At 35.2% G+C, this 17,288-nt stretch overlaps 1 protein-coding gene across 1 annotated transcript; it reads left to right on the plus strand.

The window, feature by feature from the left end:
* The first annotated feature begins 4,201 nt into the window (after nt 1-4,201).
* Nucleotides 4,202-13,901, plus strand: LOC133328860 (doublesex- and mab-3-related transcription factor A2). Its single transcript, XM_061537370.1, has 4 exons — nt 4,202-4,546; nt 13,004-13,268; nt 13,371-13,606; nt 13,674-13,901. The coding sequence occupies exons 1-4, from the start codon at nt 4,202-4,204 to the stop codon at nt 13,899-13,901; spliced, it is 1,074 nt and encodes a 357-aa protein (XP_061393354.1).
* Nucleotides 13,902-17,288: the final 3,387 nt, after the last annotated feature.

Raw genomic sequence — 17,288 nt, forward strand, 5'->3', positions numbered from 1 at the left:
AGCTTCGAATTAGTGAAAAAGGCGTTTAGTTCGGCCGTGCCGAATTTTGGATACCTAAGTGTTTGTTGTGAACAATAATGAGCACCAAATACAAATTTCAGCAATGGAGATTTTACCAAAAAAAACTCAAAACTATAAAATGTGGGCCGATATTGACAAGGCATGGTAGGATGGAACATGTGTATAAAATCCTAAAAATACTGCATTAAATAGGGTCTAGATCTAAACGCGAGCCGATAAAGTTCGTTCTCGAACCTGACGTTCTAGTTTTTTTATGTCGATATCCTCCGTAGGTCGTATGACTATAACATATGGCCAAATCGGCTAAGAATTTAATATTTTGTAGGGTATAATATATCCGCCATACTATGGTGGAATACGCCCATAGGCAGCAATCACAAAACGCGGAATAAATCAGTTAATTTTTTTAATATAAAAAGAGGGAGCTTCCCCCAAAAAAGGGGCGAATATTAAAACGACTATAAAATATTAAATTACAGCGAATTCGATTGAATATCGGGCTCAAAACCCTCAAAATAATGAAAATTTGGGGTTAACGTTATATGGGGGCTACCAGAAAAAGTGGAGCTATCTTTATAATTTTTACTGGAGATGTTTGGTACCCAATACTAACTCTAAGTGCCAAGTTACAGCGAATTCGATTGGAAAGTGCGCACAGGAACTCCACAATATCGAAAAGTTGAGGTAACGGTATATGGGGGTTACCAGAAACATATATATAAGAACGCAAAGTACCCACTTACAGCAAATTCGTTTGAAAAGCGCACTAAAAAACCCCAAAATAAAGAAATTTTTGAAGGTACCGTTATATGGGGACTACCCGAAAAAATGGTCTTATATTTATAATTTTTAGTAGAGAGATTTACTACATAATAAGATCACAATGTGCCAAATTTCAACGAATTCGGTTGAAAAACGCTTCAAAGAACCATTATGTAAAAATTTGAAGGTACCGTTATATGGGTGCTATGCCTAATATTCGAACTTAACCTGCCTGCAGACAAAAACAAGTCAATGCTAATTTTCAGCACCTTATCTCTATTTCTTTCATAAGATATATAACAAATTATAACAGGAAGAAAGGACTTACGGTCATGGCTAGATCGTCTTAGAATCTTAAGGTATGTTTAGATTTACGAAATCCACTCGATCTTCAATGTCAATTCCATTGTTTATACGTCAAATATAATCCACTGGATTTTTGAACAGGATTAACGTTACGTATACGCAATGAAATTGACATTTGAGATCGAGTGGATTTAGTAGTCTAAACGTAGCCTTACCCTGATCAAGAGTACATATACAGTTTATAGGGTCGGAAATGAACAATTCGATGAGTTACAAACGGAATGAAAAAATCAATATACCCTCCATAAAAAAGGGTATAAAAATGCTATAATTTTCATCATCAAGTTTTGAGTAATATTGAAAATAAACTTGAAGAAATGTATTTTCATATCATTAAGATAATTGTTCTTAGACAGCTGTACCCGCCAGCTGTATTGGCCACCAATACAATACTACTCTATGACAGTATGAGACTGCATTGTTTAGTATATCATGAGACGCTTGGTACTGCTGTCCGAAAAGTTCATCCCGTATGTGAAGTTTTGTGTTTTGTATATTTTCACACGCTAGTTTTGCAACCCTCCACAACTTAGCATCCCTTCATCCCTCATCATTCGATGTGTCCCGTACTGTAAAAGTGGTTAAACTTTTCAAATTTATAAAGGAAAAATAAAAAATCAATCAATAGAAGATTCTTATAGATTCTGAAACAGACTATTAACAATTGAAACATGGAATTTATGTCCTTTTTAATTCGAGGGTTCTATTCTTCTCTTGAGCCACTAATTGTCTCATGCTTTCGCTTCAGATGGACACAATTTTTTTAGTGGAGCTTTCCGAATTCCGTGACTTCTTTTGGGGTTAGATATATGCCTTAAACACCATTTACATTAGAACTTTTTACCGGGTCAACCTACTTCATGAGGATTTATTTGACATATATACAATGGAATTGCCAATTTAACCCACTGGGTTAACGAAATCCGGTAGAATGTAAACGTACTTTTTATAAATTAAGCCTAGGAAATTGTATTTTCATAGTGTTTTAATAAAATATACATATTGTTTATTTTGTATATTTTTATAGAAGCCAAATTTCATAAACTTTTAAGTTATATTTCCGTTGTCACGGTATTTTAATGGCACGGCGTTATCATTTAGTTGCGACAAACATTGAAGTTTGAACGGCATTGCATTTGCGTCAATAACAAGTACGTGGTCATGTATGACCTATACAACATATAATAAACGATGTAGATTTATAAAATAAATATATATTCATATATAAAACTAAATACTCTAAATAAAAATTCGTAACCTAAGCGATGAAAGATTTTTTTCCCTATTTTTAATACTTTATTCTTTTCTTCTACTGGTAAATATCAAAGCTACATACAACAGTTTGAACGGCTGCAATGCTACTTACTACTGAACACAGCCCAAGAATGCACTATTGCCATCATCAAATATTGCTATGAGGGAATATTTGAATTGTATATACAAAATATTCCAGGCGTTCTTTGAATATTTTTTAAAAATCCACGCCTTTGGTATGACTTGAAAAAAATAATTCTTTAATAAATCCACGCCTTTGGTATGACTTGAAAAAAATAATTCTTTAATAAATCCACGCCTTTGGTATGACTTGAAAAAAATAATTCTTTAATAAATCCACGCCTTTGGTATGACTTGAAAAAAATAATTCTTTAATAAATCCACGCCTTTGGTATGACTTGAAAAAAATAATTCTTTAATAAATCCACGCCTTTGGTATGACTTGAAAAAAATAATTCTTTAATAAATCCACGCCTTTGGTATGACTTGAAAAAAATAATTCTTTAATAAATCCACGCCTTTGGTATGACTTGAAAAAAATAATTCTTTAATAAATCCACGCCTTTGGTATGACTTGAAAAAAATAATTCTTTAATAAATCCACGCCTTTGGTATGACTTGAAAAAAATAATTCTTTAATAAATCCACGCCTTTGGTATGACTTGAAAAAAATAATTCTTTAATAAATCCACGCCTTTGGTATGACTTGAAAAAAATAATTCTTTAATAAATCCACGCCTTTGGTATGACTTGAAAAAAATAATTCTTTAATAAATCCACGCCTTTGGTATGACTTGAAAAAAATAATTCTTTAATAAATCCACGCCTATTCTAGGCCTTTTTTAATGCACGCCTACTGTAGGCCTTGAAAAAAATAATTCTTTAATAAATCCACGCCTATTATAGGCCTTGAAAAATATTCTTTAATAAATCCACGCCTATTCTAGGCCTTTTTTAATGCACGCCTACTGTAGGCCTTGAAAAAAATAATTCTTTAATAAATCCACGCCTATTATAGGCCTTGAAAAATATTCTTTAATAAATCCACGCCTATTCTAGGCCTTGAAAAATATTCTTTAATAAATCCACGCCTATTCTAGGCCTTGAAAAATATTCTTTAATAAATCCACGCCTATTCTAGGCCTTGAAAAAAATATTCTTTAATAAATCCACGCCTATTCTAGGCCTTAAAAAATATTCTTTAATAAATCCACGCCTATTTAAGGCCTTGAAAAATATTCTTTAATAAATCCACGCCTTGTTGTAGCCTTGAAAAAATTATTCTTTAAAAATCCACACCTTATTATCATTTTTTCGGTCGTCGACTTTCTGACTTGTTCGTCTAATTCAAAATTAAACAAAAAAAGATATGAGAAGTGACTATCTAAACAAGCATCCTGTATACTTGCCCTCCTTTTAAATACCAATCCACCAATAGCATTGTCGTATAAAAGAGGCGTCAACTTATTCCACCCATTCCCCCATTCTCTCTTCAAGCTCTCCATTGAGTGTAACAAAACTCCTTGTAACAAACATCCAAAAATCCTTGTAACAAAGTTTTCGAAATTGAAGGCAAGAACTATCCTGATCATGCGCATAATAACCGTTTCGCCACCCTCCCACAAGTGTAGCAAGAAATGGCCTCAAAACTGTAACATTTTTGTCAAGTGGTTTTCCGTTCGAATCAGTTACGTCGTAACTTTAAAACCGTTACAAATGACTTTCTTTGGCGTTCGCTGCGAAACATTTACGGAAAAGTCAATTCCATTTAATAACAATGACCACTATACCAATGCCGGCAGAAAATGTTACAACAATTGAGGTACCATCCGCATCAGCATCCGCGGTGGTGCTTGGAACAACGGTTATGGGTAAAAAATCTCGCAAATCTTTGAAATCACATTTATCGACGGATGACAGTGGTCCTTTTAACTTGGCCAGCAGTGGTGCTGCTGCTGGTGGTGGTGCCTCCGGTAGTAATCGCGTACCAAAATGTGCCCGTTGCCGTAATCATGGCTGGATATCGGAGTTACGCGGCCACAAAAAACATTGCACCTACAAGAATTGCCGTTGTGCGAAGTGCGTTTTGATATTCGAGCGGCAGCGTATTATGGCGGCACAGGTGAGTGTGGACAGCTGATATTTAATAGTAAAACTAACGATCAATGCTGGACAATATTCGTAAAACATCGCGGGAACAAACTTCTGTCTATAGAAGTTCACTCCACTGACCTAGACAGTTATTTTTAAGGTCGCGCAGGAGTGGATTTTTTTTAAGGGAAATCAGAACTCCAGTCTTGGAATTTTAAAGAGTATATTTCCAAGGACTATCAAAACTTCAATGGCGTGGATTTTAAAGAAAACAAAATTAGGACCAACAGTTCGAAAAGCCTGGATTAAAAAAAAAATTGATAAAAAATTCGAAATGCGTGAATTATTTAAACCAAATATTAGGATCAAGGATCCAAATGTCGTGGAATTTAAAAGAAAAAATAGGATAAAAAGTTAGAAAGGGGTGGTTTTTTGAAGAAAAAAAAATAGGATCCGAAAGGCGTGGTTTAACATGGATTTTTAAAAAAAAAATTTAGGGTCCGAAAGGCGTGAATTTTTAAAGGAAAAAATTAGAACAAAACGCCCGAAAGGTGTATGTTTTTAAAGAAGTAAAATATAGGATCAAAAGTGCGAAAGGCGTGGATTTTTTAAGAAAAAAAATGGGACCAAAAAATATGGTCTGAAAGGCATAAAGAAAGATTTTTTAGAAAGAAAAAAAAAAATAGAACCAAAGGTCTAAAAGGCGTAGATTTTTTAAAGAGAAAACAAATTAGAACCAAAGGTCTAAAAGTCTTGGATTTTTAAAGAAAATAATTTTAGTACCAAAGGTCCGAAAGGCATGGATTTTTATGAACAAATTGGGACCAATAATATGGTCCGAAAGGCTTGGATGTTTTATGAACAAATATGGTCCGAAAGGCTTTGATTTTTAAAGAAAAAAAATTAGAACCAAAGGTCCTAAAGGCGTGGATTTTTTAATTAAAAAAATAGAACCGAAAGGCGTGGATTTTTTAATTAAAAAAATTGAACCAAGGGTCTGAAAGGCGTGTATTTTTAAAGAAAAAAAATTAGTACCAAGGGTCTGAAAGGCGTGGATTTTGTAAAAAAAAATTAAAAATTTAAGAAAAAAATTGGGTCCAAAGGTCTGAAACGCGTAAATTTAAAAAAAAAAAAAAAATTTTTGACCAAAGGTTCGAAAGGCGTGGATTTTGTAAGAAAAAAAAATTGGGACCAAAAGTCTGAAACGCGTAAATTTTAAAAAAAACAAATTTTTGACCAAAGGTTCGATGTTTTATGAACAAATATGGTCCGAAAGGCTTTGATTTTTAAAGAAAAAAAATTAGATCCAAAGGTCCTAAAGGCGTGGATTTTTTAATTAAAAAAATAGAACCGAAAGGCGTGGATTTTTTAATTAAAAAAAAAATAGAACCGAAAGGCGTAGATTTTTTAAGAAAAAAATTTTAAAACCAAAGGTCCAAAAAGCGTGGATTTTTAAAGAAAAAAAATTAGTACCAAGGATCTGAAAGGCGTGGATTTTTTAAGAAAAAAATTGGGACCAAAAGTGTGAAACGCGTAAATTTAAAAAAAAAAAAAATTTTTTGACCAAAGGTTCGAAAGGCGTGGATTTTTTAAGAAAAAAAATTGGGACAAAAAGTCTGAAACGCGTAAATTTTAAAAAAAAACAAATTTTTGGACCAAAATCCCGAATTGAGTGAATTTTTAAAAAAGTTTTTTAGGACCAAATAGACCACAAGTGTAAATTTTTTATAAATATTTTTTTGGAGAACCTATGGAGGCACACGTTTGGATTTTTTATAAATAATTTATCGAGAACAAAATTTCAAGGACTAAAGGCCCTAAATACTATTTTTCAAGGACCAAAACCCGTACTGGCGTGGATTTATATAGAATATTTTTTTTGGAGTACCTATGGATGCAGAAACATACATTTTTTTAATTAATTAATTTTTCAAGAATCGAAAGACCAACTGACGCGGATATTGGAAAGAACAATTTTTGAGAATAAATTTCTAGGACTATCACAGCTGCAGGCTTGAAGTTTTAAATATTTTTTTTTTTCAAAAACCAAATTTTTAAGGATCCAAAGTCCTTTAGTAGCTGATTTTTAAATAATATTTCGAGGACCTATGGAGGCACAAGCATGGATTTTTTAAAGAATAATTTTTCAGGAGCTAAAATTACAACTAGCGTGAATTGTTTAAAGAAAATTTTTTCAAAGACCGCAGAGGGTCGGACGGAAAAGACATATCGGAGCCCTTTAATACCGAACGAGGATTCAGACAAGGTTAACATCCTGCTGGAAAAGGTCATACGAGATGCAGCGAATGTGAACAGAAATGATCAAAACGCCACATGTTACTCGCATACGCTGATGGCATCGATACAATGGGTGTAACATTGCGAGCGGTAATGGCGTGGGACTGGCAGTAAATGTCGAGAAGATCAAGCTGATGGTATCAACGCGCAAGACGTCCAGTAGACTTGGACCAATGGAGGAACTTGAGAACTACAGTTCCGAGGTTGTAAAAGATTTTATATACCTTGGTACCGTCATAATGACATAAGTTTTGAAATTCGGAGGATAGTGATGGCCAACAGATGCTACTATGGTCTAAGTAATCAGTTTTAAAACAAGGCCACCTCATACTACCCGTGCTAGTTATATGGATCTGAAGCATGGGTACTATCGGAAGCAGAAATATTTTTAAGCTCGGCTTATGGAACAAATGTTCTGTCACAAGCAAGCTAAGTAAGTAAGAAGTCCGACAGGCATGGATTTTGCAACACTTTAAAATATTCAACGAAGACACCATACATATTAATATTTTTGATCGAAATAAAAGTATATTGCTATTTAGCCAAGTTCAAGATTCTGGTTCAATTTTCAAACCTGGGTACCATGACAAAGCCTTCGTATAAATTTTCCTATCGATATTGGGTATTTTGAATGTCGACCTCATGCTGGGGGTATACAAATTTCAGCGAAATTCTCTCTGCCTTAATAATAGTTCTTTCTGTAACATGGCCTAGCCAACGTAGTCGCAGCAGCTCAATACGTCTAACAATACCGATGTCCGAGAATAGCAGGAACATCTCATGGTTCATTCGTCGGCGATAATCACCGTCAACGCAGATCGGCCCATAGATCTTTCGGAGAATTTTTCTCTCAAACACTCCATGAGCTGCCTCATCTGCTTGCGCAAGTACCCATGCTTCAGATCCATATAACAGCACGGGTAGTATCAGCGTCTTGTTGAGTGTGAGTTTGGTCTGACGGGAGATGGCCTTGCTTTTGAGTTGTTTGCTCAGACCATAGTAGCATCGGTTGGCCATCACTATCCTTCTCCGAATTTCAAAATTGATGTCATTCGTTTTATTTATGGCGGTACCAAGGTATATAAAATCTTTGACTACCTCGAAGCTGTAGTTCTCAAGTTCCACACTTGGTTCGAGTCTACTGGACGTCTTGCGCGTCGTTTAGTGCCAGACCCACTTTGGCAGACTCCGCTCTTAATGTTCGACCCATTATGTCGATGTCGTCGGCGTAGGCCAGTAACATGTGTTGTTTGGTGTACAGAGTGTCATTTCTGTTCACCTTTGCCTCTCGTATGACCTTTTCCAGCAGGATGATAAAAGGTCACACGACACACTATCACCTTGTCTGAGTCCTCTTTCGGTGTTAAAGGGTTCCTTTCCGACTTTAACTGCTGATCTTGTGCCAGTTAAAGTTATCCTGTATAGCCGGATTAAATTTGTAGGAATGACAAAGGCAGACATGACTTTAAACACCTCTGAACGGATAAGGCTCCCGAATGCGGATTTATAGTCAACGAATAGTTGAAATGTGTCGATGTGTTTTTCGTGGGTCTATTCAAGGATTTGGCACAGAGTGAAAATCTGGTAAATGGTGGATTTGCCAGGCCAAAAGCCACATTGGTATGGTCCATGATGCAATAATAAGGTGATGTATCAAAACAAAAACCTTTGTTTTTGTCTTGACTTTCTGTCAAATTTTTCCTTATATAATATTTCACATGGTTGGCAACATTGCACATCGAATTCAAGTAGAAATTACGCACTTAATCAAGACATCAGCTGCTCTAAATGGACTACCTATTCATTGTGCCATGGTATGGTCCAATAATGTCATTGACCATTGGCTTCAGTCGCACTTTATATGCGATGGTATTGTCTCCTTTTTTGTACACGGTACATAGGATGCTGAGGTTCCAATCCTTGCGCATGCATTCCTCTAGCCAAATTGTTCTAATCAGCTGGTGCAAGCTCCTTACCAGCGTCTGACCACCAGTCTTGAATAGTTCGGCTTGTAACCCATCGGCACCTGCAGCTTTATTCTTCTTCAGCCGATTGATTGCTATTCTGACCTCATCTTGGCTGGGTGGTATACACTATATACCGTCATCTATTATTGGTTCTGGGTGCAGAGAAACACCAAGCCTTCGGTTTGGTGTTTTATCCGTTGGTAGAATTTTTGGGACTTCATTCTGACTCCTGTACATATCAATAGCATTACGACACTCCTGATCGTACCATGGGTTTCTTGATGGTGGTTTTTGGTACCCATCTGTTGCTTTTGCTGCAGGGGGTGGGCAATTCTTTGCCATTGTACTTCTATACTATTATCGGGACAAGAAGTGCTTTCGTCATGCAGGTGGGTAAGTTGAGCGAAGTAGGCATCTACTTGCTCGCAATTGTCCTCTAAAAAGATTGTTAAAAAATCCACTCCTCTGTTGGTGTCTTAAAAAATATTCGTTATAAAAACCACGTCTCTGTTGATCCTTGAAAAGAAGAAGCTAATTTCTTGGACATGTGTTGATGTTTGTTTTATCGAAACCTCCAAAAACTAGCCACTGACTTCTCAGACTTCTTTCATTCGGAATACAACGAACGTAATTGATTAAGTAAATATGCCTCTGGGAAGAAGATACAATTCCATGTATTCCCATTGGAGAATACCTTATCATTCAAACATCAAAATAAACTGACAAATTCCTAGACAAGATATGCCAAGGGAGTGAAAGTTCTGCACCCTATCATAGATAGTTTTATTTTATTCCTAATATGAATTGATGATATTAAATCAAAACAAATGTAAATACCTAAATGTTCAACTGATGAGGAGATGAGTTAATGTCAAACGAATTTAGAAATGGCAGGGGAAAAAGCGGGAAATGGAGAAAAAACTTGACACCACCATCGCCACCGGCATTTCAATCTGTGAAATAGAAACGCCTTGCAACCAACAAGTTTCAACCAAAATAACAACAACAACAACCAAACATCAAGACAAACAAACAATGCAAACACACATTTCCGAGCAACATGAAAAATAAACTTAACAAATAAAACGGAATTTTCCAAATTTTTCTCCCCTACCTCCACTCCACCACCACCACAATTTTCCTTTACACTGTTTGCACAAGTGTTCGTCCTATTTTATTCGGCGGAGCATGCAAGACAAGACAAGATTTCGTTGACGAAAGGTCATGTTACAAATACAACAAAAACCACAATAAATATTTTATTTGTCTCCCTTCCCCGCCCCCAAGGATAATCGTCATTCGAATTAAGGCAATGGTGATGATTTTTGGATGTGGATTATGGTGTTTAGAAGGGCGGACAGGGTTGGAGATGGGGATACTATTAGGTCTTAACACCCGGTTAAAGATAAACTCATGTTCGGCATATTAATTTCAATTGTCTCTCGTCAAATAATTGTTTAAATAACTGCCGCAGGATAAACAAAAAAAAAAGGCCAGCAGTAGTGGATAATTGATTGGACTTAAGGAAATGTAAGGCCATACTGAGGTTTTACAGCTTTTCAGGGGGGTGAGGACCATGCAGAAGTCATTTGAAGGCAGTGAATTCTGATGGTCATCGCTTTGAAAAAAAAAATTAAAAAAAATCCTCATTCTAGGCTTGGAAAAAATATTTTTAAAAAAATCCACGCCTCATTCTAGGCTTGGAAAAAAATATTTGTAAAAAATCCACGCCTCATTCTAGGCTTGGAAAAAATATTTTAAAACAAAAATCCACGCCTCATTCTAGGCTTGGAAAAAAATATTTTTAAAAAATCCACGCTCAATCTAGGCTTGGAAAAAAATATTTTTAAAAAATCCACGCCTCATTCTAGTCTTGGAAAAAAATATTTGTAAAAAATCCACGCCTCATTCTAGGCTTGGAAAAAATATTTTAAAACAAAAATCCACGCCTCATTCTAGGCTTGGAATTAAAATTTTTTAAAAAATTCACGCCTCATTCTAGGCTTGGAATAAAATTTTTTTAAAAAATCCACGCCTCATTCTAGGCTTGGAATAAAACATTTTTAAAAAATCCACGCCTCATTCTAGGCTAGGAAAAAATATTTTTAAAAAATCCACGCCTCATTCTAGGCTTGGAAAAATATTTTTAAAAAATCCACGCCTCATTCTAGGTTTGGAAAAAATATTTAAAAAAAAATCCACGCCTCATTCTAGGTTTGGAAAAAAAATATTTTTAAAAAATCCACGCCTCATTCTAGGCTTGGAAAAAATATTTTAAAAAAATCCACGCCTCATTCTAGGCTTGGAAAAAAAATATTTCTAAAAAATCCACACCTCATTCTAGGCTTGGAAAAAAATATTTTTAAAAATCCACGCCTCATTCTAGGCTTGGAAAAAAATATTTTTAAAAAATCCACGCCTTATTCTAGGCTTGGAAAAATATTAAAAAAAAAATCCACCCCTCATTCTAGGCTTGGAAAAAATATTTAAAAAAAATCCACGCCTCATTCTAGGCTTGGAAAAAAAATATTTTAAAAAAAGCCACCCCTCATTCTAGGTTTGGAAAAAAAATATTTTTAAAAAATCCACGCATCATTCTAGGCTTCGAAAAAATATTTTTAAAAAAATCTACGCCTCATTCTAGGCTTGGAAAAAAATATTTTTAAAAATCCACGCCTCATTCTAGGCTTGGAAAAAAATATTTAAAAAAATCCACGACTCATTCTAGGCTTGGAAAAAATATTTTTAAAAAATTTACGCCTCATTCTTACTTACTTAGCTGGCTTGTTACTGAACGGTTGTTCCATAAGCCTAGCTTAAAAAAGATTTCCAAGCGCGTCTTGTGCGCATCTCCTCCAATTCGAAAGATCACGTTCCAAGATGTTGTTTTCTAAAATTGGTCTTTCCATCTGATTCGTCACCTTCCCCTTCTACGGGAACCACCAGTAGGCTCGCTTTTATATGCCTTTTGAGCTGGGGCATTCTCATTCATACGCAGAATATGGCCCAGCCATCGTAGTCGCTGCAGCTTAATACGTCTGACTATGTCGATGTCCGCATATAAATTGTAAAGTTCGTGGTTTATTCAACGCCGATATTCACCGTCGACGCAGATCGGCCCGTAGGTCTTTCGGAGAATTTTTCTTTCAAACACCCCAAGAGCTGCCTCATCTGCTTTCCCAAGTACACATGCTTCCGATCCATATAACAGCACGGGTAGAATCAGCGTCTTGTAAAGTGTGAGTTTGGTGTGGCGGAATGTGGCCTTGTTTGTAAACAGCTTACTTAGACCCTAGTAGCATCTATTGGCCACATCCTTCTCCGAATTTAAAAACTGATGTCATTCGTTTTATTTATGGCGGTACCAAGGTATATAAAATTTTTAACTACCTCGAAGCTGTAGTTCTCAAGTTCCACAGTTGGTCCGAGTCTTGTCTTTGTCTTTTCTACGTTTACTGCCAGACCCACTTTGGCAGACTCTTTCTTAATTTGTTCAAAGGTGGCTGTTACCGCACGCAATTTTCGACCCATCATATCGATGTAATCGGTTTGAAATCTGCGTAGGTGAGTAAAATGTGTTGTTTGGTGTACACAGTGCCATTTCTGTTCGCACGACAAATTGTCACCTTGTCTGAATCCTCGTTCTGTATTGAAGGGCTCCGATAGGTCCTTTCCGACTTTAACTGCTGACCTTGTGAAACATAAAGTTATCCTGCATAGCCGTATTAATTTTGCAGGAATGCCGAACGTAGGCATGGCTTTAAACACCTCTGAACGGATAGGGCTGTCAAATGCGGCTTTATAGTCGACGAATAGGTGTTATGTGCGGATGTGTTTTTCGTGAGTCTTTTACAGGATTTGGCGGAGAGTGAAAATCTGGTCAATGGTGTATTTGCCAGGCCTGAAGCCGCATTGGTATGGTCCAATAATGTCATTGACCATTGGCTTCAGTCGTTCACACAGTTTATATGCGATGGGAAGGAGACTTATTCCTCTATAGTTGGTACATCGTCTTGTCTCCTTTTTGTGTACGGGACACATGAAGCTGAGGTTCCAATCATTAGGCATGCATTCCTCTAACCAAATTGTACTAATCAGCTGGTGTATGCTCCTGCCCAGCATCTGACCACCACATCTAAGGATTCTTGAAAAAATCATCTAACCACATATTCTCTCTTCCCCCTCTCTCTCTCTCTCTACTCCTTGCATTCCTTGTTTTACAGGTTGCCCTGAAGCGCCAGCAAGCTGTTGAAGATGCCATTGCTCTGCGTCTGGTGGCAACAAAAACAGGACAACAATTGGACACCTTGCCTCCGGGTAGCATTTTTGGTTTAAATGGAGAACAACTGACCACAGAGAAACCCCCACCTCTGGAAAGTTCCGCAGTAGAAGATTTAAGTTTGCCAAATAAACAACAGCAACAACAACAAACAGAAATCGAAGAAATAAATCCCAAATCAGCAAATTGCCCCAAGCCAAAATCGGATAATTCAATAAAAACAACAACAAAAACAAATATAGGCAGGGAAGAATCACCACAAATTCGAGAGAAGGATACCAATTCGATTTCCTTAACCTCCGAAAGTCAACAAGTCTCCCAGAATGCCATTGAAATGTTAATGCAAATTTTCCCCCATCGAAAACGTTCCGTATTGGAATTGATTTTGAAACGTTGTGATTCCGATTTGATTAAGGCCATTGAAAATATTTCGGGTAATTTTCATGATCACAAGGATTTAAGGGAGATGGATGGGGGACGACTGCATAGAAATGAAATGGGCATTAAGAGTGCCTTTAAGCCGGTCTATTCTTCGGCGGGGAATGTGGTGAGTTAGGTTCACTCCCCTGTATTGAAATAATTTTGAATGTTGAATTTATCTTTTTTATTTCCAGCACTCCCAGTCAGCCTTGAATTTGTCCAGTAATATATGTGCCACAGCCACGACCGCCTCGACCACAGCCAACTATCCCAAATGGTTTGTGCCTCTCACCTTTCCCATAACCTTTCAGGGTCATTTAGCTCCAGCCTTACCGCCATCAACACTGCCAGCTGCTGGAGCTCGTTGTACCTTGCCGAACTGTTCCTGCTTGGATATGGGGTATCAGTTTAATTGTTCTTAATGAAATCAGATGTTATTGTTCTCAAAAATATAAATAAATACAAAATTAATTAATAAATATAAAAAATATATATTTTTTAATAACATAATTATTATTAAATCCTCGAATAGGCGAGGATTTTTAAAGAATTTTTTCCAAGACCTAGAATAGGCTAGGATTTTTTTTAAAGAATATTTTTTCATGGCCCAGAATAGGCATAGATTTTTAAAGAATATTTTTTCAAGGCTACAACAAAACGTGGATTTTTTAAAGAATATTTTTTCAAGGCTACAACAAGGCGTGGATTTTTTAAAGAATATTTTTTCAAGGCTACAACAAGGCGTGGATTTTTTAAAGAATATTTTTTCAAGGCTACAACAAGGCGTGGATTTTTTAAAGAATATTTTTTCAAGGCTACAACAAGGCGTGGATTTTTTAAAGAATATTTTTTCAAGGCTACAACAAGGCGTGGATTTTTTAAAGAATATTTTTTCAAGGCTACAACAAGGCGTGGATTTTTTAAAGAATATTTTTTCAAGGCTACAACAAGGCGTGGATTTTTTAAAGAATATTTTTTCAAGGCTACAACAAGGCGTGGATTTTTTAAAGAATATTTTTTCAAGGCTACAACAAGGCGTGGATTTTTTAAAGAATATTTTTTCAAGGCTACAACAAGGCGTGGATTTTTTAAAGAATATTTTTTCAAGGCTACAACAAGGCGTGGATTTTTTAAAGAATATTTTTTCAAGGCTACAACAAGGCGTGGATTTTTTAAAGAATATTTTTTCAAGGCTACAACAAGGCGTGGATTTTTTAAAAAATATTTTTTTAAAGCGTGGATTTTTTAAAAAATATTTTTTCTCAAGGCTACAACAAGGCGTGGATTTTTTAAAGAATATTTTTTCAAGGCTACAACAAGGCGTGGATTTTTTAAAGAATATTTTTTCAAGGCTACAACAAGGCGTGGATTTTTTAAAGAATATTTTTTCAAGGCTACAACAAGGCGTGGATTTTTTAAAGAATATTTTTTCAAGGCTACAACAAGGCGTGGATTTTTTAAAGAATATTTTTTCAAGGCTACAACAAGGCGTGGATTTTTTAAAGAATATTTTTTCAAGGCTACAACAAGGCGTGGATTTTTTAAAGAATATTTTTTCAAGGCTACAACAAGGCGTGGATTTTTTAAAGAATATTTTTTCAAGGCTACAACAAGGCGTGGATTTTTTAAAGAATATTTTTTCAAGGCTACAACAAGGCGTGGATTTTTTAAAGAATATTTTTTCAAGGCTACAACAAGGCGTGGATTTTTTAAAGAATATTTTTTCAAGGCTACAACAAGGCGTGGATTTTTTAAAGAATATTTTTTCAAGGCTACAACAAGGCGTGGATTTTTTAAAGAATATTTTTTCAAGGCTACAACAAGGCGTGGATTTTTTAAAGAATATTTTTTCAAGGCTACAACAAGGCGTGGATTTTTTAAAGAATATTTTTTCAAGGCTACAACAAGGCGTGGATTTTTTAAAGAATATTTTTTCAAGGCTACAACAAGGCGTGGATTTTTTAAAGAATATTTTTTCAAGGCTACAACAAGGCGTGGATTTTTTAAAGAATATTTTTTCAAGGCTACAACAAGGCGTGGATTTTTTAAAGAATATTTTTTCAAGGCTACAACAAGGCGTGGATTTTTTAAAGAATATTTTTTCAAGGCTACAACAAGGCGTGGATTTTTTAAAGAATATTTTTTCAAGGCTACAACAAGGCGTGGATTTTTTAAAGAATATTTTTTCAAGGCTACAACAAGGCGTGGATTTTTTAAAGAATATTTTTTCAAGGCTACAACAAGGCGTGGATTTTTTAAAGAATATTTTTTCAAGGCTACAACAAGGCGTGGATTTTTTAAAGAATATTTTTTCAAGGCTACAACAAGGCGTGGATTTTTTAAAGAATATTTTTTCAAGGCTACAACAAGGCGTGGATTTTTTAAAGAATATTTTTTCAAGGCTACAACAAGGCGTGGATTTTTTAAAGAATATTTTTTCAAGGCTACAACAAGGCGTGGATTTTTTAAAGAATATTTTTTCAAGGCTACAACAAGGCGTGGATTTTTTAAAGAATATTTTTTCAAGGCTACAACAAGGCGTGGATTTTTTAAAGAATATTTTTTCAAGGCTACAACAAGGCGTGGATTTTTTAAAGAATAATTTTTTATATATATATTTTTGATAGCTTTTATATAATATCATTAATTTGAAAATATATTTCGTTCGATTTCCTCCACTAATACTAAATAACAGCACAACATTATCTAACAGGTTAAAGCCTAGCCAATGATTGATTGTTTTCACCACTGGCTGGTGGTAAAACTAAACGTTTAGCAGCCGGAGAGAGGGGACAGGGGGATAACAAAAATATGCAGACAGCACCTACAATTCTTCCATATAATAACTATTGTTTTGAAGTAGATATGGAATTCAGAAATCAATTTTTTTTTCGTTTGCGATAAAATATTTTTTAGGGGGAAGGTCTACAAAAAATATATAAACAATCAACAACAACAAATAGCCATATTTATGAAATATGGATATCGCGTTATTGGTCTCGTAAAGTGTTATTGTATTGTTCAATTGTACTTGACTACGCCGTTCGTCGGTTAAATGGATGGATGGGTAGGTGGGTGGGTGTTGTACATACCCCACCCGTGAAACTTATAGCATATATTGAATGCTAGCAAGATATAAACCTAAGGCCTCTTGAATTTCGTTATTTTTTTTTGGAAATGTGATATTGGTGTTAGTGTGGCGAATGAGTTGCAAATTTTAATATTTTTAATTATTCTTTTCAGAATTTTGTTATATTTTCCTCTAATGGCTTTGGAGACAACAATTTATGACAACATGAGTGATTTGTTAGATATTTTTATGACAATCAAAGCTATATGACTATTATTTTGAAAAAACAAAATTGCAAATTATCGTGTTCGTTGATATCAAATAATAAAGAAGAATCACATGTCTGGAATTAATCAAGAGCTTGGAATGTTTTTTTTATTAATTATTAATTATCGAAACTGGTTTTATCAAATTATGGTAAAATTTTCGATTGATTGGTAATAATTGGTAGTGCTTTTTTAGTGAAAAGTGGGAGTGACCTAATTCACACATCCAATAACTGTATTATTTTATCTTAAACATAATTCAATACAAACAAACGAAAAGTCCGAATCTGCTAAAACCCATACAGCTCGGGATGTATGCGATCCACATAGGCCTATAATCTATTGTTATAGTTCTGAAAAAAGTAATTACGCTCAGTTCTACCATACCGATAAATTCATCGACTACCTGCCAAACTACCCATAATACGTTTGATCGGCGAATTTAACAAAGCGATGACCGCTTTGTTGAGATC

This window comes from Musca vetustissima, unplaced genomic scaffold (genome assembly GCF_032173495.1).
Source record: "Musca vetustissima isolate MV318-11 ecotype Yass unplaced genomic scaffold, APGP_CSIRO_Mvet_v1 utg48367, whole genome shotgun sequence".
Classification (NCBI taxonomy): Eukaryota; Metazoa; Arthropoda; class Insecta; order Diptera; family Muscidae; genus Musca; species Musca vetustissima.

Bases quoted from the DNA above. Each gene is read 5' to 3' on its own strand.
- LOC133328860 (XM_061537370.1), top strand. From the start codon at position 4,202: ATGACCACTATACCAATGCCGGCAGAAAATGTTACAACAATTGAGGTA. The intron at 4,547-13,003 runs GTGAGTGTGGAC...CTTGTTTTACAG, and splicing joins AGCGTATTATGGCGGCACAG to GTTGCCCTGAAGCGCCAGCA. The intron at 13,607-13,673 runs GTGAGTTAGGTT...TTTTATTTCCAG, and splicing joins ATTCTTCGGCGGGGAATGTG to CACTCCCAGTCAGCCTTGAA.